Source organism: Carcharodon carcharias, chromosome 1, assembly GCF_017639515.1.
Source record: "Carcharodon carcharias isolate sCarCar2 chromosome 1, sCarCar2.pri, whole genome shotgun sequence".
Lineage (NCBI taxonomy): Eukaryota > Metazoa > Chordata > Chondrichthyes > Lamniformes > Lamnidae > Carcharodon > Carcharodon carcharias.
In genome coordinates this window covers 98,679,520-98,693,726 of record NC_054467.1, presented here as the reverse complement: position 1 = coordinate 98,693,726, position 14,207 = coordinate 98,679,520, and the positions used below count along the sequence as shown (strand labels likewise).

The 14,207-nt window shown below is 45.2% G+C and overlaps 1 protein-coding gene and 1 long non-coding RNA gene across 3 annotated transcripts in view; one reads left to right on the top strand and one right to left on the bottom strand.

Moving 5' to 3' along the window:
- Nucleotides 1–720: 720 nt before the first annotated feature.
- The window catches only part of antxr2a (ANTXR cell adhesion molecule 2a), a 311,452-nt gene continuing 297,965 nt past the window's right edge, over nt 721–14,207 (top strand). For both annotated transcript variants that reach the window (XR_005943132.1, XM_041188750.1), the window contains exons 1-3: nt 721–1,238; nt 1,582–1,653; nt 1,885–1,956. Coding sequence is in view for 1 of the 2 variants with exons in the window: in XM_041188750.1 (XP_041044684.1) it covers nt 1,075–1,238; nt 1,582–1,653; nt 1,885–1,956 (308 nt within the window). In the remaining variant the exon portion in view is untranslated. The remainder of the gene's footprint in view (nt 1,239–1,581; nt 1,654–1,884; nt 1,957–14,207) is intronic.
- Nucleotides 1,833–13,457, bottom strand: LOC121278389. Its single transcript, XR_005943133.1, has 2 exons — nt 13,334–13,457; nt 1,833–1,987 (listed from the first exon to the last, which is right to left on the bottom strand). It is a non-coding gene; the product is annotated as an uncharacterized LOC121278389 (long non-coding RNA).

The following is a 14,207-nucleotide window of genomic DNA, read 5'->3' as shown; positions in this document are numbered from 1 at the left end:
TCCTGGCCAATGTTTATTTTGCAATCAACATTTTATCAGTGTGCGAGAGCTTGCTTTTTTTTAATTTTTTCACGGCATGTGGCCTTCACTGGCTGGGCCAGCATTTATTGCCCATATCTAGTTGCCCTTGAGAAGATGGTGGTGAGCTGCCTTCTTGAACCTTTGCAGTCCATGTGGTGCTGTGCACAGATTGGCTCCTGGGTTTCCCACACTACAACAGCATCTAAGCTTCAGGAGTATTTCATTGGCTGTAGAGGGCTGGATATTGTGCACTTGTGAAAGGTGCTATATAAATGCAAGTCTTTTTTCTCTATTTAATAATTTAGAAAGGTAGAATCAGAATGAAAAATATATATGCCTGCCAGTTTTGGTAACAAAGAGTCTGATCTTCGTGTAAAATTGAAAATTAAGATTATAAAACAATTATGGTCATCTCGATGTAGCAATTCAATCTTTCAGGCCTAATGAGGTTAGTTTTGTCATAACTTCCCGACGTCAACAGCACAGAAAATGTGCAACAGGACATGTATGATGATTAATATCAGTGTTAATGTTATATCGAGCACAGGAAGTGATATCATGCCACTGCTTCCAAACAGCAGTGCTGTCTTTATGCAGCAATATCCTTTTTATGCTCACTAACTGCACCAGCTGCCTCACTGACAGTACATTGGACACACCCAGTTGCAGTTATTCCCACCCCCACCAAGCAGTATGAACTTAGTGCAAGTTCTGTTTAATCCGCTGATTTATGTGGAAACCAATGCTTAGAAGCTGGGTGGACGATTGATGTTTGTGCAATTCTGCCCCTGGCGAAACGCCGCCTTCCTCTGGGAAGTTATCGCATAAACTGAGCAAGAGACTTTGCAGCAGCGGCCGACCGACCCCTTCTTGCAAGTGTTGTAATGTGCGCTTTTACGGAACTCGTCTTCTTTTCTTCGATCTGCCTGCTGTAGGGAGGTCGTTTTTATTTTGTGAATCCAGTGGTGGCTGTTTTAATGTTTGCAGAAGATTTCTGTTCCTTGTTCCCGGCTCTGTCCTCTGGAGCTATGCAACTTGTTTAATTACACGATAATGAGGCTGTGGTGGACTGTTGCTGTTTATAACAGTATCTGGCCCGGACTTCGGAATTCCTTGGTCTTTGTGTCACTGTTTCTGATCTTGAATGGACCGGGAACTGTGCAAAGTGAAGAGAAATCGTGTCATGGAGCGTTTGATCTTTACCTTGTACTTGACAGGTAAGAATCGGTGCAGAATCAATCAGTAAGAACTAATGCTGGAAATCTGAAATAAATCTGAAAAAGAATCAGTGCAGTCTTGGTGATCGGTCGAGACTTTTTTTCTGTAGCTGTCAAGAAGTTAACTGGCGCTAAAATCAATTGTGAATATTGATGGATCAAATGGTGGAAAAAAAGGGAGATTATGTGAAACTAACCGCTATATTCACTGTCACTGATCACAGTGCTTTAAATTCAAATGTTATAATTAGTTATTAAAATCACAGGTGAAGAGCAGGATGGGAGCAGAGCTTAACACGTTTTTATTTGCTGGAACTCTTGACCGAACACTCTTATTTTACAGGTCGGGAAGTGTTGCTAACAACTGGGGCGAAATATATGGTTTTGTGGAAGCGCTGGTCAAGCGATTCGTCAGGTAATCCAGTCATCATGCTTCGCCAACTTTGGTGCAGTGAGAAAAGTATCATTGACTCGTTTCATCGCCGCGTGGGGGAAGTAAGGGGTAATAGTGGCTGAGAGATCTTTCATTATTGAAATGAAGACTGGGGTTTAGAGAAAGGGAAGTGGCACTGAAGAAGGATGACTTCCAACCGGAAATGTGAGAGGATGTTTTAATTCACAGTGTCTTCTTTATTTAATTTTGCAGTCCCCAGATGAGATTGTCCTTCATTGTGTTTTCGTCCCGGGTAGATGTGAAGATGCCAATCACTGGTGACAGGTTTGTGCACGTTGCCCTACTTGTGTTTGCTCTGATGGAAAACATAAATTCAAAACCGCTGTCACAGAATCACATAATCACACAGTGCAGAGGAGGCCCTTCAGCCCTTCGAGTCTACGCCGACACGTGAGAAACACCTGACCTACCTACCTAACCCCATTTATCAGCACTTGGCCCATAGCCGTGAATGTTATGATGTGCCAAGAACTTGCCAAGTTCCAGGTACTTTTTAAAAGATGTGAGGCAACCCGCCTCCACCACCATCCCCGGCAGTGCATTCCAGACCGTCACCATCCTCTGGGTAAAAAGATTTTTCCTCATATCCCCCCAAACCTCCTGCCCCTCACCTTGAACTTATGCCCCCTTGTAACTGACCCTTCAACTAAGGGGAACAGCTGCTCCCTATCCATACCCCTCATAATCTTGTACACCTCGATCAGGTCGCCCCCTCAGTCTTCTCTGCTCCAACAAAAACGACCCAAGTCTATCCAACCTCTCTTCATAACTTAAATGTTTCATCTCAAGCAACATCCTGGTGAATCTCCTCTGCACCCCCTCCAGTGCAATCACATCCTTCCTATAATGTGGCAATCAGAACTGCACACAGTATTCCAGCTGTAGTTTCACCAAGGTTCTATACAACTCCAACATGACCTCCCTACTTTTATAATCTATGCTTCGATTGATAAAGGCAAGTGTTCCATATGCCTTTTTTACCACCCTGCTAACATGCCCCTCTGCCGTCAGAGATCTATGGACACACACGCCAAGGTCCCTTTGCTCCTCAGAACTATCTAGTGTCATGCCGTTCATTGAATACTTCCTTGTCAAATTACTCCTTCCAAATCACTTCAGCAAGCTGCTTTCAAAGTCTCCAATCTTAATCTCTCATCCTTTCAAACCACACCCAACCTCCAACCCCCTTTTTCTCTTGAACATGTTGCCGCTTCGCAAATCCATACACGTTCTGTCCCAAATTCCCTTTCTCCACAATCAGGCTTTGGCCTCTGCCACAGCATTGAAAAGGCCCTAATGGCTGGTGTTCTGGACAAATGGTAAAGGAGGCATCAAACAGATGTTGGGACCATTATTTTCACATGTAAAGGGCCAGACAGTGTTTTCCTGTACCAATATAAGGAATGATGCATTTCCAGTTCAGATTGAGCACTGCATGCCACCTGCCATATTGGATACATTGGTGTCCATTTTATGCCTTGTAAAATGGATGCAGCATTATTGGATTTTTCAGATACAGTGCTGGATTTCACATGACAACACTCAGTTCTACCTCTCCACCAGTAATATCAAGTAGCCACTGCCTTTGTGCCATTGGTCTGCTTGGCTAATATTTAGCCTTTTATAAGGAGCAGTTTAGTCCAGTTAAGCATTGTGAAAGCTGAAACAATCATCACAGGAGTCCTGCCAAAGACTGTGTGCCCTTGTTTCCAGTGCCATCTCCCTCTGTGGCCACTGGCTTATGTTTAGGCTGATGCTTTGAAAGCTCAGTTCCCTGTTACCCAAGCTGAACTTATCATGCTATATCTGCTTTCATCACCACAAACACTGACTTCCACCTCTGACCTCACCCCTCTCTGCCGTAGCCTCAGCCTATCTGCTGTTGAAACCCCCATCTATGCCAGCATCACGTCGGGACTCAAGAGCTCCAATGCTCTGTTGGCTAGACTTCTATCTTCCACCCAGCATAAACTTCAGATAATCCAAAACTTTGCTGCCTGCATTCCAACTCAAACCAGGTATAACCCACCCGATCCACTGTGCTCATCGATGAACATTTCCTCTTGGTTCCCTGGTGCTCCCAGTTGAAAACTCTCATACTTGTGTTCAAATCTGTTCATGGTCTCACCCTGATCTATCTTTGTAACCTCTTCCAGCCCTACCATCCTCTGAGCAATCTGTTGACCTCTTGTGCATCCACCACTCCCTCCTCCTTTCTTTTGGCAGCTGTATCTTCAGCCCTGTAGGCTCTAATCTCAGGAATTCCCTCTATAAACTTTTCTTTCCTCATAACTCTTGTTCCTCCATTAATACTATCTATTTTAACCTACCTCTTGAACCAAGCTTTTAAGCTAAATGGTGGTGTAGTAGTATTGTCACTGGGCTGGTAATCTAGAGACCTGGGATAATGCTTTGGGACCTGGGTTCAAATCCCACCATGGCAAATGGTGGAATTTGAATTCAAGTAAAAAAAGAAGTCTAATGATGACCGTGAAACCATTGTTGATTGTTGTAAAATCCCAGCTAGTTCACTAATGTCCTTTAGGGAAGGAAATCTGCTGCCCTTGCCTGGTCTGGCCTACATGTGACTCCAGATCCACAATAATGTGGTTGACTCTTAAATGCCCTCTGAATAAGGGCAATTAGGGAAGAGTAATAAATGTTGGTGTAGCCAGCAACGCCCACATCCTGTGAACGAATATAAAATAAAAACCCTTCTTCGACAGTGTCAACATTTCTCTATTTGCCTCTTTGTGAAACGGCTTGGCTTATTTTCCTACATTAAAACCATGATATAAATGCAAATTATTGTTGTAACGTGCAAGTATGATTAAATGCACTTTGTAGAAGATAATGACTTTTCTTCAATCCAGCATATATGACATGTTGTACTGAAATGCAATTTTATAAAGGTAGATTTTCCATTATGATTTGGTCTGGAGAAAGAATTGTGATATAATTGGACTTGTTATTTCTTTAAAAGAAATTGACTTACTGAAATGCATTCCTTCTGAAGACATCTTCCAGATGCTGCTTGCTACTAAGTTTAGTTTTTGGTCCATTTTATGTGACAGTTATGAGCTGATCAAAGAGAGCTAGAATGTATCTGTCAAGGGTAGGTTTTGCCTGACTAACCTAGTTGAATCTTTTGAGGAGGATATGGGAATGTCAAAAGATGCTGTTTATTATGGACTTCCAGAAGAATCTTGATAAGGTTCTACACAAGGGATTATTGGCAAAAATGAGAAAACCTTTTACCATGGATTAGCTGGTAAGAGAGACCAGTGATAAAGTGTTTGTTCTTGGATTAGTGGAATGTGACAAGTAGAGTTCTCAAGAAAGTTAAATGGGGCCTCGAGAGAGCTAAATGGGGCCTCAAATTATTTGAAGTGTGAATTTATAATGTGAGGCCAAGGTGGGATCTGGGATCTTGGTGACCGACAGGACAACAGTCTTTCTCCTTATCAACTGAGATCTAAGGTTAGAGAAAGAAACAGGAACAGAGAAGGAAATAAGTTGAATTAGAGTCAAATTAGGTTCAGAAACAGAAATAAAGAGAGGGAAAAAAGATTGGACCAAGAAAGAGAGACAGAAAGGACAAGTAAGAAAACTGCAACAATAATAACAAATCTTGCAAGCTGCGGCCATGACTCCAACCATTCCTAGCAAAGCTCCTTGAACATGCTCTTGCCTCCCAAATTTGTGCCACTCTTTCCCAGGACTTTGTGTTTGATTATCTGCAATCAGGTTTCTGTAAAGTATAGAAATGGCCCTTATGACATCTAGTGTGACTGTGACAAAGGTAAATTGTCCCGCCTCCCTCTCACCCTGTCTGTAGCCTTGGACACTGCTGGCCACACCGTTCTCCTTCAATGCCTCTCCACCATCATCCAGTTGGGTGGGGCTGCGTTTACTTAGAGACTGTGGAAAGTTCAAGAGAGGCAATGATGAGATGGAGCTGGGTGTCATTAGCGTATCTGTGAACAATGACGCTGTGTACTTGGATGATGATGTTGCCAAGGGATAGCATTTCAATAAGATATAGGGGGCGGCCAAGGATAGATCTTTGGAAGGCACCAGAGGGAATGGTACAGGAGCAGAAAGTTATTGCAAATGATTTTCTAACTGACTACATTCTTATCTATCCAGTCATAATTAGAGAATGAAATCTGGAAACTAACTTAATCGTTAACCCAAGGCAGTTGTGCTCTTTTGGTTATGACAGATTTTCTTTTATATTCTAATATTTAAGGTTGTGCAACATTGGAACAAAATCAGTTTGATTAAGCTGGCTTGCATTATGTTAGCAAGGGGAATAAGGCAGTTAACTTACAAACTGTAAAGCAAGTTTTTGGCACTTACGTGGTGTACTTTAACAGCATGTACCCTTGTGAAAATGGGCTCATGGTATTATATTATGCTAAGTAGCCTTTCATTGTTGAGAGGCATTATTTGAAGAAGCTTCAATATCCCTGGATTAGCATTTGTGAATCATAGGTCTGAAGATCTTCTTTTTACAGAAAGTGTCTGAAGTATAATTTTCAGCAGTGAGAAAGTTATGGAGCTGGCATTTTAAGTATTTGGTTCTTAACATTCAAATCACTAGAGTTTTGCTGACTGAACAGATTAGTCTGTGGGATATGTGAGATAAGTAATGATCAAGTTACGAATAATAGTCATAAAATCTATGATATGGTCATTACATTTACAGCACATTTGCCTCATTGTGCCTGCTCTAGGCCTAGTTCATCAACTAAAGCTATGGGGTAGAAATTGCTTTTGCACCAGGGATTTAAAGTTTGCAGTACAATCTTCTGCACCGTAGTGTGCATGACTCCATATTGATTTGGGGAATAGATAGGAATCCCAGGACATTGCCTGCAACAAATGTGAGAGTGAGTTAACTATATTGGGCTGGAACAAGTTATCTTGTGACAGGCCCTCTTATACTTTTTTCTGTATCCTGAAATCTTTTTTTTACACTGTAACTTGCTGCAAATGCAAACTGATAATGACATGGACAGGGCAGCTGGGACCTCAGTGAATCACCAATAGAATCATTTTTTTTATTCATTCACAGGATGTGGGCTTTGCTGGCTGGGCAGTGTTTATTGCCCATCCCTAGTTACCCTCGAGAAGGTGGTGAGCTGCCGCCTTGAACCACTGCAGTCCCGGTGGCGTATGTATACCCACAATGCTGTTGGGGAGGGAGTTCCAGGATTTTGACCCAGTGACAGTGAAGGAATAGCAATATATTTCCAAGCCAGGATGCTGAGTGGCTTGGAGGGGAGCTTCCAAGTGGTGGTGTTCTCATGTGTCTGCTGCCTTTGTCCTTCTAGATGGTAGTGGTTGTGGGTTTGGAAGATGCTGTCTAAGGAGCCATGATGAATTCCCGCGGTGCATCTTTTGATGGTACACACTGCTGCTACTGTGTGTTGGTGGCGGAGGGAGTGAATGTTTGTGGATGTGGTGCCAATCAAGCGGGCTGCTTTGTCCTGGAAGTGTCAAGCTTCTTGAATGTTATGGGAGCTGCATCATCCAAGCAAGTGGGGAGTATTCCTTCACGCTCCTGACTGGTGCCTTGTAGATGGTGGACAGGCTTTAGGGAGTCAGGCGATGAGTTATTTGCTGCAGGATTCCTAGCCTCTGACCTGCTCTTGCAGCCACAGTATTTATATGGCTAATCCAGTTTAGTTTCTGTTCACTGGTAACCCCTGGATGTTGATAATGGGGCATTCAGCGAAGGTAATGTCATTGAATGTCAAGGGAAGATGGTTAAATTCTCTTTTGTTGGAGATGGTCATTCCCAGACACTTGTGTGGCATGAAAGTTACTTGCCACATGTCAACCCAAGCCTGGATATTGTTCAGGTCCTGCTGCATTTGGACATGGACTGCTTCACTATCTGAGGAGTCACATATGGTGCTGAACATCATGCAATCCTCAGCTAACATCTCCAATTCTGGCTTTATGATGGAAGGAAGGTCATTGATGAAGCAGCTGAAGATTGTTGGGCCAAGGACACGACCTGAGGAGCTCCTGCAGTGATGTCCTGGAGCTGAGATGACTGACCTCCAATTACCACAGCCATCTTCTTTTTGAGCTAGGTATGACTCCAAAAGTGGAGGGTTTTCCACCTGATTCCCATTGACTCCAGTTTTGCTTGGGCTTCTTGATGCCACACTCGGTCAAATGCGGCCTTGATGTCAAGGGGAGACTCTCACCTCACCTCGGGAGTTCAGCTGTTTTGTCCATGTTTGAAGCAAGGCTGTAATGAGGTCAGGAGCTGAGTGGCCCTGGCGGAACCCAAACTGGGCGTCAGTGAGCAGGTTATTGCTAAGCAAGTGCCGATTGATAGCACTATTGATGACGCCTTCCATTACTTTACTGATGTTGGAGAGTAGACTGATGGGGCGGTAATTGGCTGGGTTGGATTTGTCCTGCTTTTTGTGCACAGGACATAACTGGGCAATTTTCCACTTAGCTGGGTAGATGCCAGTGTTGTAGCTGTACTGGAACAGATTGGCTAGGGTTGCGGCAAGTTCTGTACCACAAGTCTTCAGTACTGTTGCCGGAATATTGTCAGGGCCCATAGCCTTTGCAGTATCCAGTGCCTTCAGCCACTTCTTGATATCACGTGGAGTGAATCGAATTGGCTGAAGACTGAAATAAAAACAAAAAACTGCGGATGCTGGAAATCATCGTCTCATCCGACGCCTCAACAAGAAACTTTTTCTCTTTCTCTCAAGTGCTAAGGAGCGCAAGCTCCAGCAACTCATCGACACCAACACCCATCTAGGACGTTCCACCCCTGCCTGTCCCTCCGTCCCCACCCTTTCTTCCAATCCCAGCCCCAGCTGTGTATTCACTATACCCCCTGACCTTTCTCTCTCCGACACTGAACGTTCCGTGCTTAGCAAAGGACTTAGTATCATACCCTTACGCCCTCATCTCAATGAATTTCGGGCTCGGCACGATGCTGAACTCTTCTTCCACCGTCTTCGTCTCCGAGCCCACTTCTTTGGGCAGGAGTCCTCTCCCCGTTCAATGGATCCTTTTACCCACCTCCAATATTCTCCCTCCACCTGGACCTCTCCCTCTGGATTCTTACCTTCTCTTGATCTTTTCATTGAGAACTGTTGGCGCGACATTAGTCGTCTCAATTTCTCTGCTCCTCTCACCCATTCTAATCTGTCTCTCTCTGAACTTACTGCACTCCATTCTCTCAGGTCCAACCCTGACATTGTCATCAAACCCGCTGACAAGGGTGGTGCTGTTGTTGTCTGGCGCACTGACCTCTACCTCGCGGAGGCTGAGCGTCAACTCCTCCTACCTCTCGCTGGACCATGACCCCACCACTGAACATCAAGCCATTGTTTCCAGGACTGTCACTGACCTCATCTCCTCTGGGCATCTTCTTCCCACAGCTTCCAACCTGATAGTCGCCCAACCTCGGACGGTCCGTTTCTACCTCCTACCCAAAATCCACAAACAGAACTGTCCTGGTAGATTAATCGTGTCAGCTTACTCCTGCCCCACGGAACTCATTTCTCGTTATCTTGACTCCCTTCCCTCTCCCCTTGTCCAGTCCCTTCCCACCTACATCCATGATTCCTCTGACACCTTATGTCACATCAACAATTTCCAGTTCCCTGGCCCCAACCGCTTCCTCTTCACCATGGACGTCAAATCCCTCTACACCTCCATCCCCCACCAGGATGGTCTGAGGGCCCTTAGCTTCTTCCTCGAACAGAGGCCCGAACAATCCCCATCCAGCACTACTCTCCTCCGTCTGGGTGAACTTGTTCTCACACTGAACAATTTCTTCTTCAACTCCTCTCACTTCCTCCAAATAAAAGTTGTGGCTATGGGTACCTGCATGGGCCCCAGCTATGCCTGTCTCTTTAGGGGTATGTGGAACATTCCTTGTTCCAGTCCTACTCCGGCCCCCTTCCATAACTCTTTCTCCAGTACGTCGATGACTACTTTGGCGCTGCTTCATGCTCTCATTGGGACTTGGAAAAATTTATTAATTTTGCTTCCAATCTCCACCCTCCATCATTTTCACGTGGTCCATCTCTGACACTTCCCTTCCCTTCCTTGACCTCTCTGTCTCAATTTCTGGTGATAGACTGTCCACCAATATCCATTACAAGCCTACCGACTCCCACAGCTATCTCGACTACAGCTCCTCACACCCCACTTCCTGTAAGGACTCCATCCCATTCTCTCAGTTCCTTTGCCTCCGTCGCATCTGTTCCGATGATGCTACCTTCAAAAACAGTTCCTCTGACATGTCCTCCTTCTTCCTTAACCGAGGTTTTCCACCCATGGTCGTTGATGGGGCCCTCAACCATGTCCGGCCCATCTCCTGCGTATCCGCCCTCACGCCTTCTCCTCCCTCCCAGAAACATGATAGGGTCCCCCTTGTCCTCATTTATCACCCCACCAGCCTCCGCATTCAAAGGATCATCCTCCGCCATTTCCGCCAACTCCAGCATGATGACACCATCAAACACATCTTCCCTTCACCCCCCCTGTCGGCATTCTCCTCACCATCCAAGGGCCCAAACACCCCTTTCAAGTGAAGCAGCATTTCACTTGCATTTCCCCCAACTTAGTCTACTGTACTCGTTGCTCCCAATGTGGTCTCCTCTACATTGGAGAGAACAAACGTAAACTGGGCGACCGCTTTGCAGAACACCTGCGGTCTGTCCGCAAGAATGACCCTAACCTCCCTGTCGCTTGCCATTTTAACACTCCACCCTGCTCTCTTGCCTACATGTCTGTCCTTGGCCTGCTGCATTGTTCCAGTGAAGCCCAACGCAAACTGGAGGAACAACACCTCATCTTCCGACTAGGCACTTTACAGCCTTCCGGACTGAATATTGAATTCAACAACTTTAGGTCTTGAGCTCCCTCCTCCATCCCCACCCCCTTTCTGTTTCTAACCCCTTCCTTTTGTTTTTTCCAATAAATTATATAGATTTTTCTTTTCCCACCTATTTCCATTATTTTTAAATATTTTTAAATCTTTTATGCTCCCCCCACCCCCACTATAGCTATACCTTGAGTGCCCTACCATCCATTCTTAATTAGCACATTTGTTTAGATAATATCACCAACTTTAACACCTCTGTGTTCTTTTGTTCTTTTGTCTGTGACATCCTTTGATGATCTGCTTCTATCCTAACACCCCCCCCCTCCACTTCTCTCCCCCCCACCACCCCCAACCTTAAACCAGCTTATATTTCCCTCTCCTTGTAAAGAAAGATCAGTTCTGTTGAAGGGTCATGAGGACTCGAAACGTCAACTCTTTTCTTCTCCGCCGATGCTGCCAGACCTGCTGAGTTTTTTCAGGTAATTCTGTTTTTGGCTGAAGACTTACATCTGTGATGCTGGAGACCTCCGGAGGACGCCAAGATAAATCATCCTCTTGACACTTCTGGCTGAATATTGTTGCAAATGCTTCATCCTTATCTTTTGCACTGATGTGCTGTGCTCTCCCATTGTTGAGGATTTGTGGAGCCTCCTCCTCCAGTGAGTTGTTTAATTGTCCACCACCATTCACGACTAGGTGTGGCAGGACTGCACAGCTTAGATCTGATCCGTTGGTTGTGGGATTGCTTAGCTCTATCTCTTGCTTACTGCTTATGCTGTTTGGCACACAAGTAGTCCTGTGATATAGTTTCACCAGGTTGACACCTCATTTTTAGGTATGCCTGCTGCTGCTCCTGGCATGCCCTCCTGCACTCTTCATTGATCCCCTAGCTTGATGGTAATGGTAGAATAGAGGATATGCCAGGCCATGAGGTTACAGATTGTGTTCAAGTACAATTCTGCTGCTGCTGATGGTCCACAGCACCTCATGGATGCCCAGTCTTGAGTTACTAGATCTGTTCGAAATCTATCCCATTTAGCACAGTGCTGGTGCCACACAACATGATGGGGGGTATGCTCAATGTGAAGGCGGGACCTCATCTCCCCAATGACTATGCGGTGGACACTCCTACGGCAGGCAGGTTGGTGGGGATGAGGTCAGGTATATTTTTCCCTCTTGTCGGTTCCCTCCCCACCTGCCACAGGCCCAGTCCAGCAGCTATGTACTTTAGGACTCAGCCAGCACGGTCAGTAGTGAACCACCCTTGGTGATAAACCCAGAGTACATTCTGCACCCTTGCCACCCTCAATGCATTCTCCAAGTGGTGTTCAACATGGAGCACTGATTTGCCAGCTGAGGGAGGGTGGTACGTGGTAATCAGCAGGAGATTTCCTTGCCCATGAGGTCCAGAGTCGATGCTGAGGGCTCCCAGGGCACCTCTCTCCCAATTGTATATCACTGTCCCACCATCTATGCAATGGTGATGGTGGTGTCTGGGACATTATCTGTATAATATGATTCCATGAGGCTGGCTATGTCAGGCTGTTGCTTGACTAGTCTGTGAGACAGCTCTCCCAATTTTGGCACTAGACTTCAGATTAGCTCCAAAGGAGGACTTTGCAGGATTGACAAGGCTGAGTTTGCCGTTGTCGTTTCCAGTGCCTATGTCAACGCCAGTCCATTTGTTTTAATTCCTTTTTTTGAGGCTTTGTAGTAGTTTGACACGATTGAGTGGCTCGCTAGGAGCTTTGGAGTCACATGTAGGCCAGATCAGGTAAGGGTGACAGATTTCCTTAGGCAACCAGATAGGTTTTTACAACAATCGAAATGGTTTCATGGTCATCATTGGACTTTTACCAGATTTTTTATCAAATTCGAATTCCACCATCTGCCATGGCAGGATTTGAACCTGGGTTGCCAGAGCATTACCCTTGGTCTTTGGATTACTAGTGCAGCGACAATATCACAACACCATCGCCTTCCCACGTGAGGGACAGACCATGGGCATTATGGAATCCTGCAGCACGGAAGGAGGTCAATGCCCATCATGCTTGTGCTGGCTCTTCGAAAGAGCTGTCCAATTTAATCCCAGCTTTTTCCCCAGCGCCTTTCAAATTAGTCCTTTGACGTATTTGTTCATTGCCTTTTGAAGGTTTGCTTGTAATCTCATTTCACTATCCTATCTTATTCATAGTATGTCATTATGTCACTGAAGGTGTCCATTCAGCCCATTGAGTCCATGCTGGCTATCTGTAGAGCTGTCCAGTCAGTCGCATTCTCCTGCCCCATCCCTACAGCCCAGTGAGATTGTTTCCCTTAAGTACCCTCCAATTTCCTTTTGAACTTATCAATAGTCCCTGCTTCCAGCACTTTTGCAGGCAGTGAGTCCCAGGTTTTACACTTGCTGTGTAAAACAAGTTCTTCCTCCCATCTGCTCTTTACCCCTTGCCCAAAACCCCGGGCGGGATTTAGTGCAGGGCTGGTGTGAGCAAGATGGTGGGCAGGATTGGGGAATTGCATGGGATACTGTGCCTCCGACTCCCAGCAGCAGGAAAACTGAGTGCAATTTAATAGTCGGCAGGAGCAGCCCGTCACAAGAAACTCATCCATCATCTGTAGGAGCCTCATTACCATTAATAAAGGCTCACTTAAGATTTATTTGCATGCAATTCATTTGAATTACATGCTGCCTCCCTGATTTAATGAAACCCACAGCAGATTTCCATGGCTCCAGTAACCCACCCAGTGAAACTGACTTACCTTGACTGTCCTTTGGACTTGTGGTAGTGTGAGTCACAGGAACTGTAGTCCTAATGGGGCCTTCTGCTTGCAGAGTGCAGAGTTTACCGGCTGAGGGGCGGAGCCTCTGGCAGGAAGCTCACAGCGCTGAGAAGGGCAAATATTTAAAGCAGGGGCGGGGAACCTTTTTCTTATCAAGGGTCACTCACACATAGACAAAATTAGTCGTGGGCCACTCGCACATAAAATCCAACTTAATTTATTTTTCTTTAGAGAGAATACATAAACATTCAACTCACCCGCTGTTTTAATGCGATGGCTGAGTTTGCTTTTCCTTAATGAGCCTTGTTATGTGTCTGCTGGTACTGATAATGTTGCTACTCGCAACTGGTCTTCCAAATTCACATCTGTTATTCTGCCACGTAGACAGTTCTTTGTGAGGGAAAGTTTTAAAACTCACAGCAGTATCTAGTTCCAAACAGCAGTGCAATTTTCAGCACGTGTCTCCTCAAATTTGGAAATTCATCAGCGCCTGCATGGGAGTCTGTAAAATTCCATCCGAGGCAGGTTATTGTATTTAGCCCTAAGCTCAGTGTTGCTTTTTAGTTCTATAACTTCATGTTGAAGGTCTTCAGGTACATCGACTGCTTCAGTTTTGAGGGTATGGCAAAAATGTTTGATTCCAGTTCCTTCACTTTTAGCTCTTGAAGTTGCTCTCAAAATTTCTGAAGTAAATTGCACACTCCCTGGCGTACTCCACTGTTGCAGGTTTTTGTTTCAGAAGGATAGAAAAATGCGCTGTGTTTCCCTTTTCCAGTTGATTTGTCACAGCTTTAGTTTGGCTTCAAATTATTTCACATTTGAAAGAAAGGAAGAAGCTGGTTAGACTCTTGCA